At 55.6% G+C, this 17595-nt stretch overlaps 7 protein-coding genes across 7 annotated transcripts; 3 read left to right on the forward strand and 4 right to left on the reverse strand.

Moving 5' to 3' along the window:
* Window positions 1-144: 144 nt before the first annotated feature.
* On the forward strand, window positions 145-655 carry TRIREDRAFT_120828 (uncharacterized protein; the record flags this gene model as incomplete). The annotated part of the gene is made up of 3 exons (XM_006963229.1): window positions 145-149; window positions 226-350; window positions 442-655. The coding sequence occupies 3 exons, from the start codon at window positions 145-147 to the stop codon at window positions 519-521; spliced, it is 210 nt and encodes a 69-aa protein (XP_006963291.1). The 3' UTR covers window positions 522-655.
* An 894-nt stretch (window positions 656-1549) lies between these two features.
* TRIREDRAFT_76125 (uncharacterized protein) lies at window positions 1550-3376 on the reverse strand (the record flags this gene model as incomplete). Its single annotated transcript, XM_006963434.1, has 3 exons — window positions 1550-2171; window positions 2236-2305; window positions 2377-3376. 3 exons carry the CDS (start codon window positions 3374-3376, stop codon window positions 1550-1552), a joined length of 1692 nt encoding a protein of 563 aa, XP_006963496.1.
* Window positions 3377-4116: 740 nt separating this feature from the next.
* TRIREDRAFT_3001 (uncharacterized protein) lies at window positions 4117-6039 on the forward strand (the record flags this gene model as incomplete). The annotated part of the gene is made up of 4 exons (XM_006962997.1): window positions 4117-4127; window positions 4189-4255; window positions 4317-5414; window positions 5542-6039. The coding sequence occupies 4 exons, from the start codon at window positions 4117-4119 to the stop codon at window positions 6037-6039; spliced, it is 1674 nt and encodes a 557-aa protein (XP_006963059.1).
* A 1102-nt stretch (window positions 6040-7141) lies between these two features.
* On the reverse strand, window positions 7142-9398 carry TRIREDRAFT_120830 (tubulin alpha chain 1). Its single transcript, XM_006963435.1, has 5 exons — window positions 9267-9398; window positions 9011-9069; window positions 8597-8907; window positions 8006-8509; window positions 7142-7932 (listed from the first exon to the last, which is right to left on the reverse strand). Exons 1-5 carry the CDS (start codon window positions 9276-9278, stop codon window positions 7457-7459), a joined length of 1362 nt encoding a protein of 453 aa, XP_006963497.1. The 5' UTR covers window positions 9279-9398; the 3' UTR covers window positions 7142-7456.
* A 1460-nt stretch (window positions 9399-10858) lies between these two features.
* TRIREDRAFT_46266 (uncharacterized protein) lies at window positions 10859-11901 on the reverse strand. Its single transcript, XM_006963063.1, has 2 exons — window positions 11615-11901; window positions 10859-11550 (listed from the first exon to the last, which is right to left on the reverse strand). The coding sequence occupies exons 1-2, from the start codon at window positions 11890-11892 to the stop codon at window positions 10881-10883; spliced, it is 948 nt and encodes a 315-aa protein (XP_006963125.1). The 5' UTR covers window positions 11893-11901; the 3' UTR covers window positions 10859-10880.
* Window positions 11902-14806: 2905 nt separating this feature from the next.
* Window positions 14807-15923, forward strand: rps15 (40s ribosomal protein S15). Its single transcript, XM_006963230.1, has 4 exons — window positions 14807-14898; window positions 15107-15183; window positions 15326-15622; window positions 15704-15923. The coding sequence occupies exons 1-4, from the start codon at window positions 14884-14886 to the stop codon at window positions 15771-15773; spliced, it is 459 nt and encodes a 152-aa protein (XP_006963292.1). The 5' UTR covers window positions 14807-14883; the 3' UTR covers window positions 15774-15923.
* Window positions 15924-16055: 132 nt separating this feature from the next.
* Window positions 16056-17252, reverse strand: TRIREDRAFT_105133 (uncharacterized protein; the record flags this gene model as incomplete). The annotated part of the gene is made up of 1 exon (XM_006963436.1): window positions 16056-17252. The coding sequence occupies one exon, from the start codon at window positions 17250-17252 to the stop codon at window positions 16056-16058; it is 1197 nt and encodes a 398-aa protein (XP_006963498.1).
* Between the last annotated feature and the right edge of the window lie 343 nt (window positions 17253-17595).

Genomic DNA, 17595 nt, shown 5'->3' on the forward strand with positions numbered 1-17595 from the left:
AGCAACAACCAACTCATCCCACCCTCTGGCGCATGATACGATCCATGACAGCGGCGAACCAATTCCGAACAAAAAGCAGCAGCTGTACCTTGAATTTTCTCGAGGGAATCGCAGCACAGCGCCTCACACACACACACACACACAATGTCGTACGTTTCTCCAGTGCCATGCAGAGCCACGTTCTTGCAGACCCGGGCAACTAACACCAGAGCTCTGAAATACTAGATCCCATTCCACCTACTACGACCGGCGCCTGCGGCAAGGCCCTGCCCTCGTTCGAGCTCGACGGCCATACCTCTTCAAGAATGCAGTGACGGGCCTCGGCCTGTTTGCCCTCGTCGGAGGAGTCTGTAAGGGCTTCCCAACTCGCCAACACATTCAATATTGCTTAGCTACGTTGCGATCGAGTCGGCTAACAAATGTTCCATCACCAAATCATAGACTGGTATACCCTTAACGCTGTCGGCCAGGACGACTTCGAGGACGTCAAGGTCCCGGATGCGCCACGACAGGCCAAATGAACGACATTACTGTTATCTGCATATTCAAACTTCAAGAGGGAATTAATTTAGGCGACAACATGGGGGCGCTTGGGTGTTGCGAATGAACATCTGTCAGCTAATATGCTGTGTATTATATATCAATTCTTTTCCAGACTTTGGGACTGGGCTCGATACCTCTCGAGCCCAAGGCTGCTCGCTCTCTCCTGTACATCACATGCAAAATCCACGCAATGACACGCAATTGCAACACTGCTCTGTTGCCCTATAAACTTGTAGAAGAGTACAGAAGAAAAAAAACGAAACAAAAAGCCGCCAGTTCTGTACAATCAAAGTACAATCCCCTTCTGCCATGCCAAAGACAATTCCATTGCCGCCATTGCCAGCCTTCCGAAACCTGATCGTGATAACGCCGTTGAATCTGTATTACCGATGAACCCATCCCTGCAAATTCCCAGGCCGAAATTCGCATACAAAGATAGACAAAAGAGGGGAAGAAGGGGAGAGAAAGAAGGGGGGGGGGGGGGTGGGGGGGGTTGATGAAGAACAAAATCCAAAGGCCGCACTTCTTCTTTTTACATAAATCGAGCCAACATCAAGCCCTGGTCTTGGGTATCATTAAGTGTCCGAACGCAGAAATCTTCCGTACCAATAGCCGAGCTCCGCAAGCTGCTCTCGAACAATATGCATCGTCAAAAACAGAAGAGTGGGCAAGACCTCAAGCGGCTGCCGCTTTGGATCCGCGACCGAGTCCCGAGATGCTGCTCATCCGTTTCATCTGATGAGAAGACGGGTTCAAGAGGTTGCGCGTGATTTCAGGAGACTCAGATAGCCGTGCCGAGTGAGCGGGCGATCGAACGGCACCTGGGCCATCGAGGGCCGCCTTGAGATCAGCAGCATGTGGGATCGCATTCTGCGGCGGCCGGCCGGCGGCGGCAGCGGGCTCAGGGCGCACTTCCACAGCAGCCGCATGGTGCTGGTAGAGCTTGTGGGCCGAGTGGTTCGGGTTCGCCCAAGGTGTGTTCTTGACGAATTGCTCTCCCGCCGGATCAAGACGGGTCAGGTGCGGCGGCTGATACTCCTCTCGGATGTGGCTGATCGAGGGCTTCTGCCGCAGGCGTCGGGTTCGCTAATGGCAAGGTCAGTAATCGGGGTATATTGTAGTCTAGGAAATTGGGTGCACTCACTTCCATGGCGGCCAAGTCAGCTTCAAGCTCAGACGTAGATGCCCCCTGCAACTCGGGCCCGGCTGGGAAGCCTTCGTATTTGGCCAGGCCGGCGAGGGTCGACACCTCGGTGTTGTAGGCAATGGCATTCCTGATGCGCTGCGCGGGATCTTTGGGGAACAGCAGGCCGTAGTCTGGCAGGCTGTGCGCGCTCCGCCGAGCGCTCTGCACATCGTACCACTGCCTGTTCAGGGCCTCCAGAGCATGCTCGCGCTTCTCTCGGACAGCCTGAAAGTATTGGCTCCAGATCTGCGCTCTCTGGGCCACGGCGCGCCGCTCGAGGGCCTTGAGTCGATAGTCGTGCTCGGTATTGATGGCTCGCAGCTTCTGCTCCAGTCGATCATCGAGGCACTGCTTCATGTTGAGGTACTCGGGATGCGTAGGCTCTGGAGCATGTAGCGACTGCTCTTCTTCCTCGAGCCTCTGTAGCCGATCCTTGTAGAGCCTAATCGAAAGGTGTGAGCACTTGGCCCTCATGGCCGAGGCTGGGGAGGAATTCCGAGGCTTACCGATCCCTGAAAATACCAAACATCTCCTCAATTTGAGTCCAGTCTCGATAGGCAGCCTGCTTCCTTTCCACTGAGGGGTTTCCGTGTCAGCAAATGTACGTGGTACACACCTGGCATAGCTCGGGAGGGTGAAGAGCTTACCTTCTTCGAGGTTCCTGGCCGCAGCGTCAGTTTCCTCATCAGCTTCGGGCTCAGCCTCCTCTTCCTCGGCGTGGTCGGGCTCGGGCTCCTCCTCCAGCGCGGGGTCTTGCTGTTCGTCACGGGCTTCCGCGGGAGCCTCGCTCTCGGCATCGTCCGAAACGACCGTCTTCCGCTTGGAGCCGCCGCGCTTGGTCTTCCTAGGCACCTCGGGGGCTTCGTCCTCCGCGGGCGTGTCTTGGTTCGTGGCGGACGCCTCGTCGTCGTCCGCAGCAGGCCCGACGGCGCGGACAGGAAGAGCCGCCGGTGTCGCATCGTCTTCAGCAGCCGCGAGATGATCGTCGCCGTCTGCATCGGCGGCCGATATTGAGCCCGTCCGCTTTCTAGCCGGCTGCTCCAGGTCCGACTGATGCTCGGCGGCGGCAGATCGCTTCCGCTTCCTCTCGTGCGAGTCGCCGCGAGAGCTTTTCTCTTCTTTCGGGGTAACTGTTATGGGCTTCGTCGGCGACTCGTTCTCATCGACGTCGTCCTCTTCGCCATCGTCGTCGTCGTCGGCGTCTCCATCATCGTCGGCGTGGCTGTCGTCGCCGGAGACGGAGTCACCGTCGCCATTGACCAGCGGCCGGCGGAGCTTGCTCGGCGTGTGCTCAAAGGGCTCTCTGTCATTGAACCGCCCAATGCCGACGTCGTGGTGTCTCTGCGTCTGCGGCGTGTCGTAGAGCCTCAGCGTCTCGGCCTCGGTGTCGTTGGCCTCAGAGTTGACGTCAGACGCTGCGTCGGAGAGGGCGCTGTCAGAGTCTGAGCCGGCGTTGTCGGTGCCGGCAGCCTCGTCTGGACCAGCGCTCAGGTGGTCTCTGTCCAGGTGCATGTGTTCAATCTCCTCGTCGTTGGCGTCCTTGTCGTCGACCTCGCTGAGCGGGCTGGAGATGTTGCTGTCTTCGAGATCGCCGCCCGTGGCAGCCACGGGGGGCAAAGCAGCCGACGCCGAGGCCGTCGCTGCCATTGCGTCGCCGATAGCGCAGAGCGAGGCCGTCTGGCAGCTTGCTGGTGCGAGTCGGCGGCGGGAGGGAGGCCGAGGGCAGCCTCAGCTGTTGCGTCGGTCGACGGTCGTGGGAAGCGTCTGCGCGGGCGCTGAGGTGGGATCGGTTGCCGGCAAAGCAAAAGTGCAGAGGCCGGAGACGGGCAGCGGCGACGTGCTTGGGGAGCTCGCTGGCCCTGCTGAAGCTGAGGCACTGGCTGGCGAGTGCCTCTGTGTGTGTAGTCTCTTGAGTCTGCGGTCCGTCGGTGCTTGCGTGACGCCTGTGTTCGGGGTTCGTGTGCAGAAGGGCCGGGAACGGGCTGGGAGGGGAGAGGACTGGAGAGAAGAGATGGAGGCAGGCCGGTTCGCGCATGGTCGGCTGTGACCAAGTGCTCCAGCGCTCTCGCACTGCTAGCACTCAACCACAGCGCTGCACCCGCCGCCTGCACAAGCCCCGAACAGGCGAGCCAGGCCCTGGAGCAGCGCCCGGGCGGTGAGTCTGGCGTGGCAGAAACGCGGTCATCTGCGGGTCGTGCGGCCGGCCACAGCCAATGGCGCGCGCTGCCGCTGAAAGTCCGGCGGCGGGACCCAAATTTTTTAGAGCTTGCTGTGAACTTTTCCAGTTGCTTTGGCGCATTCCAGGCGAGGCCGCAGTGCAGAGCCGGCAATTTTTCTGATTTCCAGGTTTCTTGTCCAAAGCCGATTCCTGCTGCAGCGACGCCGAGATGGCCAAAACGTGAGCTCTTCTGTCATTGATGGTGTTGATCGATCTTGCTGACTTGTCTTCTCGCGTTCAGAAAGAATGTGCTGGCCGTGGCGCCCAAGGCCATCGACCCCACGCTCGACGCTCTGTTCGCATCCAGTGTCAGTACCTCTTCTCGGGTGCCGTACGTTTGCTAAAGATGAATGCTAACATGCTGGGCAGGCTGGACCTGTAACGGCTCCCTCAAAACCCCGGCTGGGAGCGCCGCCGACAAAGAAGAGCGCCAGCTCCGGCAAATCAAGCAAAGAAGATGAAGACGATGACGACGACGAGGGCGACGATGAGGTGCTGTCCGAGATCAGCGAGGAGCTGGACTATGGCGATGACGACGACGACGACGATGCCGAGCAAGAAGAAGGATCAGACGACAACGCCGCTGAAGAGCAAGAGGGTGCTGAAAGCAAGGACGGCAGCGGCGACGAAGATGCCATGTCGGTAACATTGGAGGCGACCGCCACAGAAGAGCAGGCCAAGAGCAAGCGGGACAGGAAACGCAAGAGAAAGCACGACAACGACGATCTGGAAGAGAAATACCTCGCCAAGCTTGCGGATGACGATGAGCCCGAGCCGTCTGGCAAGCGCCTGAAAGGACAAGAGGAGGATGCCGACAAGGACAGCGATGACGAGCAGCCCGTGCACGAGTCTCTCACGCAAGAGAGCAAGCAGTCCGAGATGGAAAAGGCCGCGCGAACCGTGTTCCTGGGTAACGTTGCCACGGAGGCCATCTCATCCAAGTCAGCCAAGAAAGAGCTCATGAAGCATCTCGCGTCCGTCCTCGACAAGGACGCCTCGCCGCCAGAGAAGATCGAGTCCCTGCGTTTCCGTTCCGTTGCTTTCTCCACGGGCTCCATGCCCAAGCGAGCAGCCTACATCACAAAATCCTTGATGGACGCCACGACCAAGTCCACAAACGCATACGCAGTCTTTTCCACCCCTGCCGCCGTCCGAAAGGTGGTTGCGGAGCTCAATGGAACGGAAGTCCTGGGTCGCCACATTCGGGTGGACAGCGTGGCACACCCAAGCCCGATGAACCACCGTGCCTGCGTCTTTGTCGGAAACCTTGGCTTCGTGGACGACGAAACCGTGATCAGTCAAAAGGCTGGTGGAGAGACTGTTGAAAAGAAGCGCAACAAGGTGCCTTCCGACATCGAAGAAGGCCTCTGGCGCACCTTCGGCACCCAAGGCAAGGTTGAGAACGTCCGTGTTGTTCGCGACTCCAAGACCCGAGTAGGCAAGGGCTTCGCATATGTGCAGTTTTATGTAAGTTGCCCACCTCGCCAGGCAGAAAGGCCCTCGCATCTCGTTTTACAGAGATGTTTGCCTCTTCAAAGCCTTGCGCTCATCTTGTTTCGTTTTCAATCTGGTTTGCTGACTGAGCCCTCCACAGGACGCCAATGATGTCGAGGCCGCTCTCCTGCTCAACGGGAAAAAGTTTCCCCCCATGCTTCCCCGTCCGCTGCGTGTAACGAGGGCAAAGGATCCGCGCAAGACGGCCCAGGCAGTCGAGCGGGCCAGGTCCAAGGCAGATGTCGCCGACGGCGCTAGCCGCAGCACAAAGTACAAGCCCAAGGCGACGCCAGAGCAGCAGGCGGCTGCCGGGCGAGCCCGCAAGCTGCTGGGCCGGTCCGCGGCCGCGAAGCAGCGTCACGGCGGCAAGAGGTCGTTCCCAGCGGCCACCGCAAAGGACAGTGAGGGTGAGGGTCAGGGTGAGGCGGCGGCCAACGGCATCATCAAGAGCCCGGAGCGTATCATTTTTGAGGGGCGGCGAGCCTCGTCCAGGGACGGGCTTCCCAAGGACCTCAAAATCGGCAAGAAACACAAGAAGAAGGCGGGCAGGCCGCAGAACCGGAGCGCTAAGAGGGCGGCGGCGTGGAAGAAGAAATGAAAGTGGGAAAAATAATAGAGCCAAAGCAAAAATAAAGGTTAATGAGGATGAAGTGAAAATAGAGATATACCAAATCAGTGAACGATGACGGAGAAAGGCAAAGAGAGAGAGAGAGAGAGACAGAAATAAAGCCTGAAGAACCCGGCTGTTGTATCCGATGTTTGGCAACCGGATGAGCGAGCGAGCGAGCGACTGAGTTAAGTGAGTGAGTTGTGTCCGGGTTTGATCTCCCCCTGCACGGCTTTTGCTGGGCTTGGTACGGGGAGCAAAGAGGCAGCAACTTGTTGGTATAATCCTTTTGCTACCTAGTAGGCGTGGGTTTCTGTGGAAGGGCGAGTTGGCTTACCTCATCACACGAGACAGGGCAGGCGGGCCTTTTCTTCTTTGGTTCTTGGTTTGGAGGGGGCAAGTAAATGTACATGTTGAAGGTTCCTTTTTCTTTTTGTCGCTTTGCCTTCCCCTCTCCTACCCCCTTTGAAGATGAGCCTCCTCTTTGGGATTACCTCATTGGCTTGTCAGTTGTCAGAGACATGCTGCTTTTTTATACCTGATACAGATAGTAGAACAATAGAGATGGAGATGAATGGCGTTTGCCGAATAGATGATGAACATAAAGGTTACTTGATGTGTTTAAATATTAGGAGGAACTCCAGGGTATTCCTACCGCCAGCGCTTTACCTACTACTACCTAGGTAATAGTATGTAAGGTACCTATGTGAATGCTGAAGACAGCAGTTAGCAGTTTGAGTCCTTTCCATCTCCGTGCACATTTTGGGATCAAAGAATTTGAGAATAAGAGTCGAACATCCCTATATGAAATTGCTACATGTTTGAGACGTGAGCTGGCAGGTCAGTCAGTATTGCCACAAGGCTGCCACGTCATTTGGAGGCGGAAAACTCGCCCTGCCGCCCAATGACTGAATGCCCGGTGGTAAGCAGTACATGCATGGTTTTGAAACACGAACGAAAAGAGAGCTTAAATCAAACGGCTCCTCAGTATTAGATGACGACAGGTAACAACAAAAGGTAAATCAAATGATGATAGACTGGGTAGGGGGGGAAAAGGATCATTCATATTAGGTATGTACAACGAAAGAGATATCAACTTTGGTGGTATTAGAGGTATCAACGTGGTGTTTTTTTCTGTGCATGCTTGCTCCAAACATCCATATCCAGCAAGAAAGGCAAAAAGAAAGGGAAAATAAACAGACAGATGAAAACAAGGGGAAAGGGGCGCGAATGGCGAAGGAGGGAATGGAACAGTCTAGACTCCAATACGACCACACCGATGTCAGAGAAAAACTCAAGGCCAAAACCTTTCCGTTATATCACAACAAGTCCTCGTTTCGTCTCCATTTCGTTTCAGCGTCAAGTCGTCGTCGGCCGAATCACATTTCTTGTCAAGCGCGCGGTACTTTTAATACTCGGCAGTCTCGTCAGGCTCGAAAGAGTCGGCAGCAACCTCCGCGTAATCCCTCTCCAGAGCAGCCAGATCCTCTCGCGCCTCCGAGAACTCGCCCTCCTCCATGCCCTCGCCGACGTACCAGTGGACAAATGCGCGCTTGTTGTGCATGAGGTCAAACTTATAGTCCAGCCGCGACCAGGCTTCGGCGATGGCGGTCGTGTTGGAGAGCATGGACACGGAGCGCTTGACGGCGGCGAGGCCGCCCTCCTGAGCGTCGACGGGGACGGCCGTGGGCTTCTGGTAGGTGATGCCGAGCTTGAAGCCCGTGGGGCACCAGTCGACCATGTTGAAGGTTGCCTTGGCCTTGACGTGGGCGACGGCGACTGTGCAGTCACGAGTCACGACGTCGCCGCGATACAGCAGGACCACGGCCATGTACTTGCCGTTGCGGGGGTCGCAGACGACCATCTGGTTGTTGGGTTCAAAGCCTTGGTTACAGAGTCAGTACCCCGGGGGGGAGATACACACAAGATGGGTATTTGGGGATCTTTGAGTGCTTACACTGAAGTGTCAGCTCCTGAACCTTGAAGCTTTCGTGGGAGGCCTTCTTTGTGGAAACAACCGGGGCGTAGCTGATCAGGGGGTAGTGGATGCGCGGGAAAGGAACCAGGTTGGTCTGGAACTCGTTCAGGTCGACGTTGAGCGCGCCGTCGAATCGCAGAGACGACGTGATGGAGCTGACCACTTGGGCAATGAGGCGGTTGAGGTGATCGAAGGACGGCCGAGAGATGTCGAGATTCCGCTTGCAAATGTCATAGACTGCCTCGTTGTCCACCAAGAAGGTGCAGTCCGAGTGCTCGATGGTGCTGTGGGTCGAGAGGACTGCATTGTAAGGCTCGACGACGGCCGAGGACGTGCGAGGAGCTGGGTAGACGGCAAACTCGAGCTTCGTCTTCTTGCCGTACTCGGTGGCCAGACGCTCAAGCATCAGCGCACCAAAGCCGGAGCCAGTGCCGCCGCCAAAGGAGTGGAACATGAGAAACCCCTGGAGGGAGTGACAGTTGTCTGGGTACAGCGATGACAAGTCAGGCCACCACTTCACGTCAAACAAGGCATCGTCCTGGTCTCGCCAGCGCAGAAAAAAAAACTCACCTGTGACACGGCGGATCTTGTCCATGACGGTGTCAATCATCTCCTTGCCGACGGTGTAGTGCCCGCGCGCATAGTTGTTGGCCGCATCCTCCTTGCCGCTGATGAGCAGTTCCGGATGGAACAGCTGGCGGTAGTCGCCCGCCCGGATCTCGTCGATGGGGGACGGGTCGAGGTCGACGAAGATGGCCCGCGGCACGTGCTTGCCGTTGCTGGTCTCGGTGAAGAAGGTGTCGGGAGAGCCCAGATCATCGCGGTCCTGGACGTCCGCGCTGATGCGACCGTCGCGGCCGATGCCGTGCTCGAGACAGTAGCTGTGCGAAAAGAAGAGAGAGAGAGAGAGAGAGTTAGCAAACATGGGGCGGCTTCTGAATCGGCCTTGCGCGCGCGCAAGCAATGGTGGAGGGGCTCACGAACAGCTCCCAAGCTGCGTTGCCGAGCTGAACACCGGCCTGGCCGACGTGCAGATGCAGAATCTATGTGAGGCTCATGTTAGCGACGCTCTCCTGTGAGAAAATCGCATCGTCGAGATGGGCGCAGAGGCTGCGAAAAACGGCTCTGTCGGGAGTGACGCATCGCCATGTCGCAAAAAGTGGAATGATATCATCGCACCAGATGGAAGAAGTGCGAAACCTAGAGAATCGCTCGCGCGGGAAGAAAGGGGAACACTGACCTCGCCTCTCATTCTGGGAAATGTTCTTTGGCAATATAATGGAGGAGTAAAGCTGTATAGAGTGAGAGAGTAAATAAATAAGAAAAAGTTCCTGGAAGAAGTTGTCGCACTTTTGGGCAGAGGGAAGATCTGGTGATGGTTCGGCTTGGTGGAGATTTTATAAAGCTCGCTCGGGTGGGATTTTCGACTTTGGTGGGGTCCCGGTTCTGGAACGTTGGATCATCAATCGAGCTGCCAGGGGACTTTGTTCTCTCTTTTCCCCCTCCTCCTCTCCCTGCAGAGCTGTTGAGCTCGCTACCTAGACAGGAGGTACTTGCATGTGCCACTGCTTGCTGCTGGCAGGCGAGGTCCAGGCTGTCTATCGTTGGGCTGTGATGGCGCGGATAACAGCCGCTAAAATAGCGCATGGGATGCAAGAGGCTCGATACGGGATTGGACTTTGAAGAAGCTTCATGGTGTAAGTGGCTGCTGCTCTCTGCTGCAGAAGCGCCTGTTGGTGAGCGCCATGCTGTTCCCGAATACCTATGGAAACCTAAGGTAGAGCTCTATTCGGTAGGTACCTTAGTGACGGATCGTGCATTTGCTTACAGATTGCCAGATTCAGTCCGACTGTACCTTAGGCACCTGAATTTTCAAGGGCATATTGCTACTGCCTAGCTCTAGGTAACGACATATCTTGGACGCAGACGGGATTGAGAGGATATATGGTGGGGTCGTGTTTTTCTCTACCATTTCCGAAGCTATCCACAGCGGCCCGATACGAATGCTTTTTTAAACATGTGGGCTCTTCTTAGGGGAATGGCCGTGAATAGGTAGTATCATCAATTTTTGTTCATCAAGTAGACAGGAGATAGGAGGTAGTTATAATGATGACAGTTTAGGTATGATAGCGATCATGAACACATTTTATAGTTGTAGTAGTAGCATGCAACGGACTATTAGATACATCAATGTGAACCCATGTCTGCCAGTACCGAACAGATGGAACCGCTAAGGCGAAAGGCTGGATGCCTACGAGCTCGACGAGCATGGATAAGGTATGGAGGCTTCAGGCATGCACGTTTAGTCAGATCGCCATTGGACCCGTCTGGGGGGGCGGCACATGCAGTGAGTTACGGGCGCTAGTAGTTGAGAGGCGATGAGGATTCAGACGTCTGTCTGGTCATGATATTTCCATAGATGGCATGTTGTTTCTGCTGTTGATGAGAGGGCATTAGCGGTATTAGCTCGAACCCGCAATGGTACACCACGAAGCTCAAGATTGAAACACTTGTTGGCTGCCCAGACGCCTATATGCTCTAATACCTAGGTATTACTCCCAAACTGGAGTCCTTCCACCACACTGTCAATACTTTCAAGGCACGCTCCCTTCTGCCTCCTCTTGAAACAGTTACCAGTTCAGTTCCAGGCTTAAAAGCGATCAAGTTGAGCCAACGTCATTCCCTCGTATCACCTCACACCAAGGATATCGTAGACTCGACTATAGCTTCCAGAGATAACTCGTCCGCCCTGCTTTCTTCTTTTTTTGTGCGCAAAGTGGTATCATAGGTTGGTCCTTTTCTAGGACAGATCAAGAAAACATAAACCATAAATCACAATCAAACAGCAAGAGCATCACCTCTCGCGAGGCTCATCTCGACTCTCGTCTCCCGACGCCCTCTCCAACTCCTCGATACGCCGCTGGATCGCCGCCTTCTGGGCCATCAGGACCTGAATCTCGCCGTCTCGAGCCACGGACGCGTGCACGCCAGCAGCGTCATCATCATCATCATCTGCGATGCTATTGGTTTCGGGCGTAAAGTCGTAAGCTGGCGGCGGCTCGGCATCGCGTGCCCGAGCTCGCGGATGGGAGCCCAGCGGCGAGCTGGTGCCGTACATTTGCCCCTGTGTTCGCTGCACGACACCAAGCTCGTGCGACGTCTGACCTGTGCGACGCTTCTTCCTGCGCTCTCGCCCCCACAAGTAGAGAAAGATGCCCGCTCCAAGGGCGAACAGGCCGAAGAGGGCGACACCAACGCCGATTCCGATCTTGGCGCCCAGCGATAGGCCGCGGTCGTCCTCCGGTTCGTCGTCAATGTCATCCTCGTTTGTGAGGCCCAGCATCGGCTTGTCCTGCTCCCTGAAGAGCGCACGGATGGTGTTGACGGCAATGGTGGCGCTGTAGAGCGTCGTGGTCGAGTTGGTCAAGACGTCGTAGGTGGCGGCAGTGTGGTTGTAGATGATGGGGACCGCCAGCACCGTAGGAACCTGGCGCTTGCAATGTCCGCCTGCATAAGAATATTCGCTGTGAACTGAGTGTTAGCATCTATCATTTTTTGTAGGATACAAAGAGGCCCGTCCAAACGTACGACGAGCAGCACAGAGCCGTGGTGGTTGCCTCCTCCACGCTCTGGTCCGTGTTGACCGCGAGAGACACCGTCGTCCATCCATGGGGGCACGTGGCAGGGCTGAAGACGCCGGTGCGTCCGTCGTAGAACATGCCATCGGGATAACACGACAGGGTCGAGGCTCCGGGAAGGGGTTCCAGATCCAGATACGCAATCGGCTCCGAGACCCCCGCCGGCAGGTTGCTGTCGTAGACGTATGTCCATGTGCAGCTCAAGGGCCGGCTCCAATGCGTCGTCATGGGCGGATAAGGGTTTGCTGTGATGTGGGAGTCGCCATTGGTCGTGACCGTGGCGAATGTGGTTGCCTGGGTGGTTGATACAGCAGTAGGAATAGCAGTCGGCGACGCAGCCGGAACAAGGACCGGAATAGACGCGGTAGTAAAGCTCGAGGTCAACGGGGAGTCTGACGTCGTGAGAGACATGGTCGTGGTGCCTCCCGAGAGACACTATCTAGGTAAGTATCTACTACCGTATGCTCCACCGCGATGGGATCGGGGAGGGTGGTGCGATCGACAGCAAGCAGAGACGGTGCAGCTGTCAGCACTCGGCCGGCAGCGCGAGATTGATGATAATTGGCCGTCGACCGATCGTTTGCCGTGCAAGTATGTATGTGATGATCCCGGGCCTGCTGCATGCACGATTGCTCAAATCTCGTATTGACCTTGGCCCTGATCTTGACCTCGAGGGCGTTGAGGCTTGCTTCTGGACGGGAATGGGAGGGTAGATAGAGACGCGGTATAGCACCGTGAAGAGCCGAGGGAAGATGGGTATCTTGGATGCTTTCGAACAAGCAGAAAGGGCGCCGGCAAGTGGACAGGACAAGGGCTGCGCAGGCGTACAGGGGCAGACGAGCAGAGACGGGCCTCTGTAGCACCTGGTGCTCGCCTGCTTGCTTGCAATTTTCTGACTCGAGGCTGATGAGCTGCCAGAAGAACGCGAAGCCGTGGGTTTCGATCAAGGGCTGCCAAGAGACGGGGCGGTACACGGCAAGACGGAGGTTTCGTTTGTTCTCGGCAGCGAAAATAGTTGCACTCTTCCTTCAGTCGCAAGCAGCAGCAGCAACTCGCAGGTTTTTTGCGTCTCAGCTGTGCTTGTGGCTAGCTGTCGAGGAGACGCTTCGCAGCCTCCATCACCACGAGCGAGGGCACCGACACGATTGAGACTCTCTTGCTTCCCGCGCCCCCGTTTTCCCGGGGGGTCATGAGGTTGACAGAAATCAGAGCCAGAGCCAGAGCCAGAGCCAGAGCCAGACAGAGCCCGAGTGCCGACAAGTAATAGCCCGACTGACGGGAAGCTTCAACGTTTCCCATTCGTGAAAGGGCGTTGGCGGGCTTCGTGCCGAGACTTTGCCAAGCCGACCGCCATCCAGCGGTGCAGGTCTCGGCGTTGCTTACTTTTGGATTTTTTTTTTTTTATCTCAACTTGAATGCTGGGGGAAGAAACTTGGGCTGGGTTGGGCCACCACTAGGGAGAGCGAAAAAAAAGCTGATGACGGGGGTTGACTGTCTGTTTGTTCATTGGGGAAGAGTCTGGAACTCAAAACTAGAAGCCATGCCCAGCCTTGGCACAGGAGAGAGAAGGACAAAAAAAGACGGGCAAAAACAGACATTAGAGGGGGGGAAATACGAGCAGTAATACATACATACCTAGAGAGACTGCGAGTGCGGACATTGTCTGTCGGTGGCATCGATGGTACTATCGGTGCCAAGAGAAAAAGCGGCAGTTAGTTGTGGATGTCAGGCAAATGAAGACACGCCGGGACGGACGTGATGAGAAACACCCGCAACCGGGTTTCACTAACACGGCCAAGCAATGACGTGTTGATCGGTGCGAGTTCAGTATTACATGACCAAAGAAATAAAGATGGTACTCCCTTACAGTAACATCATGTACGAATCCCTCAAGCCAACAACTGGCAGAAACACCAGATGGAAAGATGCCGAGGGAGGGCATCATCTCGCCTGACGCAGAGGCAGGCCAGGGGGGACAACGCTTTTGGGGGAGAATGCCACAACACCCGACATCTTGGCATGCTAATTTGCTTGGTCAAAGTGCTGCTCCGTCTGCCATTAGCGCTGGGCTGAGAGTCGAGCGTGATGAGTGACGGGATCTGCAGAGACAAGAGACAGAGACAAACAGTGCTGTGTCTCCAGCTCCCCAGCTCTTCCCCCCCCTTCGAAGCTTCACTGCGCTTGGCATCATGTAAGTGCTTGCAAGCTGTATCCACCCCCTTGTCGTGCGACCTCTCATCGTGCAGCCCTTGGGACGGACGACGGAGCGAGTCCCCAAGGGCCAAGATCCGAGTTGTCACCGCCGCGCCTGACCAGAGGTACAAGTATTATTGGGGGCCGGTCACGCATCGCCCAACGATATGGATCGTGTTGTAATACTGTACACACCAAGCGACAAGTTTTCGAGGCGAACACGAGAATGAGGCTCCATGCGAGGGAGTCGCAGGACGTTACAGTGGCTTCCATGTTGTCGTTGGGGTTGTCATTCAGGCTCGTCTGCACCCAGGATTCAAGCCGTGTCTGTGTCACATGTAACGCGGACCTCGCCAACTGGTGCCTATCCCGGCCGGATAAGCCGCACCCTCTTTTGCTGCAAGCCTCGCCACGTGAGAAGCATTCGAAGCTTCCAAAAGAGACAGCCGCATCTTGAGTCACCACAGGAGTGACACGGAGGACGGGCTGTGAGACGGAATGGTTGCAAACAAGTGCAACATGTTTCAATCTGCCCGGTTTCAGCTCAAGCTGCCGTCCGCTCTGGACAGTACAAAGCAAAAGTACCTGCATCTTCGAAAAGACCGGAAGAGCTTCGGATCATGAAGCGGACTAATGCACTTCTAGGTAGTACAGTACGAGTAGTGGCAGAATGCGGAACTTCAATCTTCCAGTCGCGCATTCACCAGCCACAGCTAGACAGGCTCACCCAGCCACAAATATCCACCTTTTACCCCGCCACGAAACAGCGCACCAGAAGAGGAAAAGAAAAAAAAAAAAGGCGCCAACTTTTTTTTCCCATTAATCGCCAAAGTCACCTGACGTGGGCCGCAAAGGGCACGAAAACCCTACCAGGCCAGAAAATTAGTTAGTGCCGCCATTACGAGACGCAAGCCCTCGCAAACGCCCTCCCTCCCAAAAAACCGACTCCATCACGGCCACCACATTCGCTCGTCGATACCCTGCGCGTTTCGATAGGCGAATTTGCATCAACACAACACCGCGATCATGGCTGACGAATACGTACGTTGTCCCTTTGCTGTCTTATGCGAGTCTATTGAGGGAGGATAATTGGAGGGGGTGGAAAAAGGCAGAAGAGTCAAGAGATGGATGGAGGAACCGATGGCGGCAGGCGGAGGACTTGCGACATTGAGATTCTGGGGAAATATTCTCTCGCTACGGGGCTATCATCATCAAATGAACGGGCGCTGACAATGCTTTCCATGGACAGAACGCCGAGGAGGCCGCTGAGATCAAGAAGAGAAGAACCTTCCGCAAGTTCTCCTACCGAGGAATCGACCTTGACAAGTACGTTTCTCATTCAACACCGTGCCATCCACAACCACCACTCGAAAAGACGACCTTTTCCAATACTTCAAACCACCGAAGAAAAACCAGCACCACCAAACCACATGAAAACAAATTCGCTAATCTGATACCTCGAAAACAGCCTCCTCGACCTCTCCTCCGACCAGCTCCGCGATGTCGTCCACGCCCGTGCCCGCAGAAGGATCAACCGCGGCCTGAAGCGCCGCCCCATGGGCCTCATCAAGAAGCTCCGAAAGGCCAAGCAGGAGGCCAAGCCCAACGAGAAGCCCGACCTCGTCAAGACCCACCTGCGAGACATGATTGTCGTCCCCGAGATGATTGGCAGCGTCATCGGCATCTACTCCGGCAAGGAGTTCAACCAGGTTGAGATCAAGCCTGAAATGGTTGGCCACTACCTGGGCGAGTTCTCCATCTCATAGTACGTCCCCAATCTGCAATGCGATTGCTGCGTTGAAACGCGGCCCTCGTTGGCTCTTCTGTTTACTGACTTCCTCTGCAGCAAGCCTGTCAAGCACGGTCGACCTGGTATCGGTGCCACGCACTCTTCTCGTTTCATTCCCCTCAAATAAGAAGGCGTGTGGTCTTGGGTGGTTTCTGCATTCTCGGACATTTTCGGGCGAAAAAGGACTGGTTTTGGTAGACGGAGGAAAGCCGCTACTGAAGTTGTTGACGACAATGATTTCTATGATAGTACAATGAGAAACATTGTTCACGCTTTCAAAGCTGTCAGCTATACCTGCGCAATACATGCTGCTGGTGATACATATAATCCACTCCCAGCTTCGCTTGAACCATTCAGTCGCTTTTCCAAGAAAATATATACAGTCAGTGCTTGCCTTCCACCTTCACTTTCACGTGCGTGTGCCGCGAAAGCGATTCTTCCGTCGTCTTCGAACAGGAGACCCTTCATCCGTTGGCGGTTGAACCCTGAGAATAGGAATGCTAGAAGACACAATCTCGGGAGACGGACTGTATGGATACGGAGTCCTTGGAGGCGATTGCCAAGGAGACGATTGCCAGGGATGCAACCAGTCACATCCTTCTCTTGTGAACAAGTGACCCCAGCGAAGCACAGTCTTGTTCCTCAGCCGCTTTGCGCGATCCAACACAGATAACCGCGGTCCCGGCACATCAGCATTGAAGTCGTCCTCTTCCACGACTTCGGCACTTGTCGCAACAGAAGCCCGGGCGTCTCGTCCTCCGAGCCTCAACCGCCACTCCTCCAACTTGTTGCGAAGGAGCTGGCACCGAGTTGGTCGGTCGGACATGCTACCGCAAACGGCGCAGGCAAGCTTGCTGCCCTCCATCGTGTTGTAGTGGATCAAGATCTCCTGGCCGGCCTTGACGGGCTTGATCAGCGTGATGAGGATGCGATGCGGCTCATACCAGTCCATTCGCCGCACGGCATTGGCACAGCCGCGACACGCATGGTTGATGCGAGACGCCAGGGAGTAGATGTTGGCAAAGTCCCCATCCGGGCTGCTGTACGAGTACTCGAGAGCAAAGTTGAAGAGCATGATGCTCTGGAACAGGGACAGCGCCCGCCTCCCCGACGGCACAGACCGCAGCTTGGGGAACTCCTCTCTGAGAGCTTCCTGCTCATGGATAAGAAGATCGCACCACTGGGCCTCGATTTCTTTGCGCATGTTGGCCATGTTCACGTCCCGCGGCATCCAGAAGCTGAGGGCTGGCTGCTCAGACAGGAGCAGGTGGTCGGGGAGGAGGTCGCTCGTGGCATAGAGGCCGTATCCGCGCCGGGTCTTTGTGTCTTGGACGACGGCGGCGAATTCGTTTCTCATTTCGTCGATGGAGTCTCCGCCTTCCACCTCTGTCTCCATCTCCATGATGGACTCTTTGGGCACCTTGGCCGGCTTGGGGATTTCTTTTCCATCGACAACCACGAAGATGCTGGAGCTGCTCTGCGTTCGGTTTTCTTGGCTGAGGATGTCGCGGAAGTTTGGAATCGACTGGTGCGCAGGCCGGGGCTCTTGGGCAATTTGGCCTATGACATTATCGCGCACAGATGGAGAGTCTTGGGTAGACGCCATGGTTGAGGGTCTTGTTGGAAAGCCTTGGTGTATAATGAATGCTTCACAGCCGAGAAGGCCGTAATACCTAGAATAGAGGAACCGAGGATAACTAGAGCTGAAACGAGCGCAAGAAAATGACTGGTAAACGGCCAAAACTGCTAAAAGAATGCCTTGCGTGATGATGTGATGTGAAAGGACGAGGAGAAAACACGAAGTTTTCATTGTGAAGATTGTCGTTCCTTCCGATTCCTACAAGTCAGGCTAGTTGGGGCAATGACTATCTACCTAGTCGGCAATAGAAGCAACTCCGGTAAGTGTTACTGTATGATGCGTGATGTTGGCGAGATGCAAAGGAAGAAAG

The sequence above is a fragment of the Trichoderma reesei genome, assembly GCF_000167675.1.
Source record: "Trichoderma reesei QM6a unplaced genomic scaffold TRIREscaffold_4, whole genome shotgun sequence".
NCBI lineage: Eukaryota > Fungi > Ascomycota > Sordariomycetes > Hypocreales > Hypocreaceae > Trichoderma > Trichoderma reesei.

What these genes read in the sequence shown, in the direction of transcription:
- TRIREDRAFT_120830 (XM_006963435.1), bottom strand. An exon ending in CAAGATCCGCCGTGTCACAG is followed by an intron (nt 8,510 to 8,596) that starts GTGAGTTTTTTT and finishes CGCTGTACCCAG; the next exon opens with ACAACTGTCACTCCCTCCAG. An exon ending in TCAGGAGCTGACACTTCAGT is followed by an intron (nt 7,933 to 8,005) that starts GTAAGCACTCAA and finishes TCTGTAACCAAG; the next exon opens with GCTTTGAACCCAACAACCAG.
- TRIREDRAFT_46266 (XM_006963063.1), bottom strand. Translation starts at nt 11,892, where the DNA reads ATGACGACGCATTGGAGCCGGCCCTTGAGCTGCACATGGACATACGTC. An exon ending in ACGGCTCTGTGCTGCTCGTC is followed by an intron (nt 11,551 to 11,614) that starts GTACGTTTGGAC and finishes CTCAGTTCACAG; the next exon opens with CGAATATTCTTATGCAGGCG.
- rps15 (XM_006963230.1), top strand. An exon ending in CGAGGAATCGACCTTGACAA is followed by an intron (nt 15,184 to 15,325) that starts GTACGTTTCTCA and finishes CCTCGAAAACAG; the next exon opens with CCTCCTCGACCTCTCCTCCG. An exon ending in GGCGAGTTCTCCATCTCATA is followed by an intron (nt 15,623 to 15,703) that starts GTACGTCCCCAA and finishes CTTCCTCTGCAG; the next exon opens with CAAGCCTGTCAAGCACGGTC.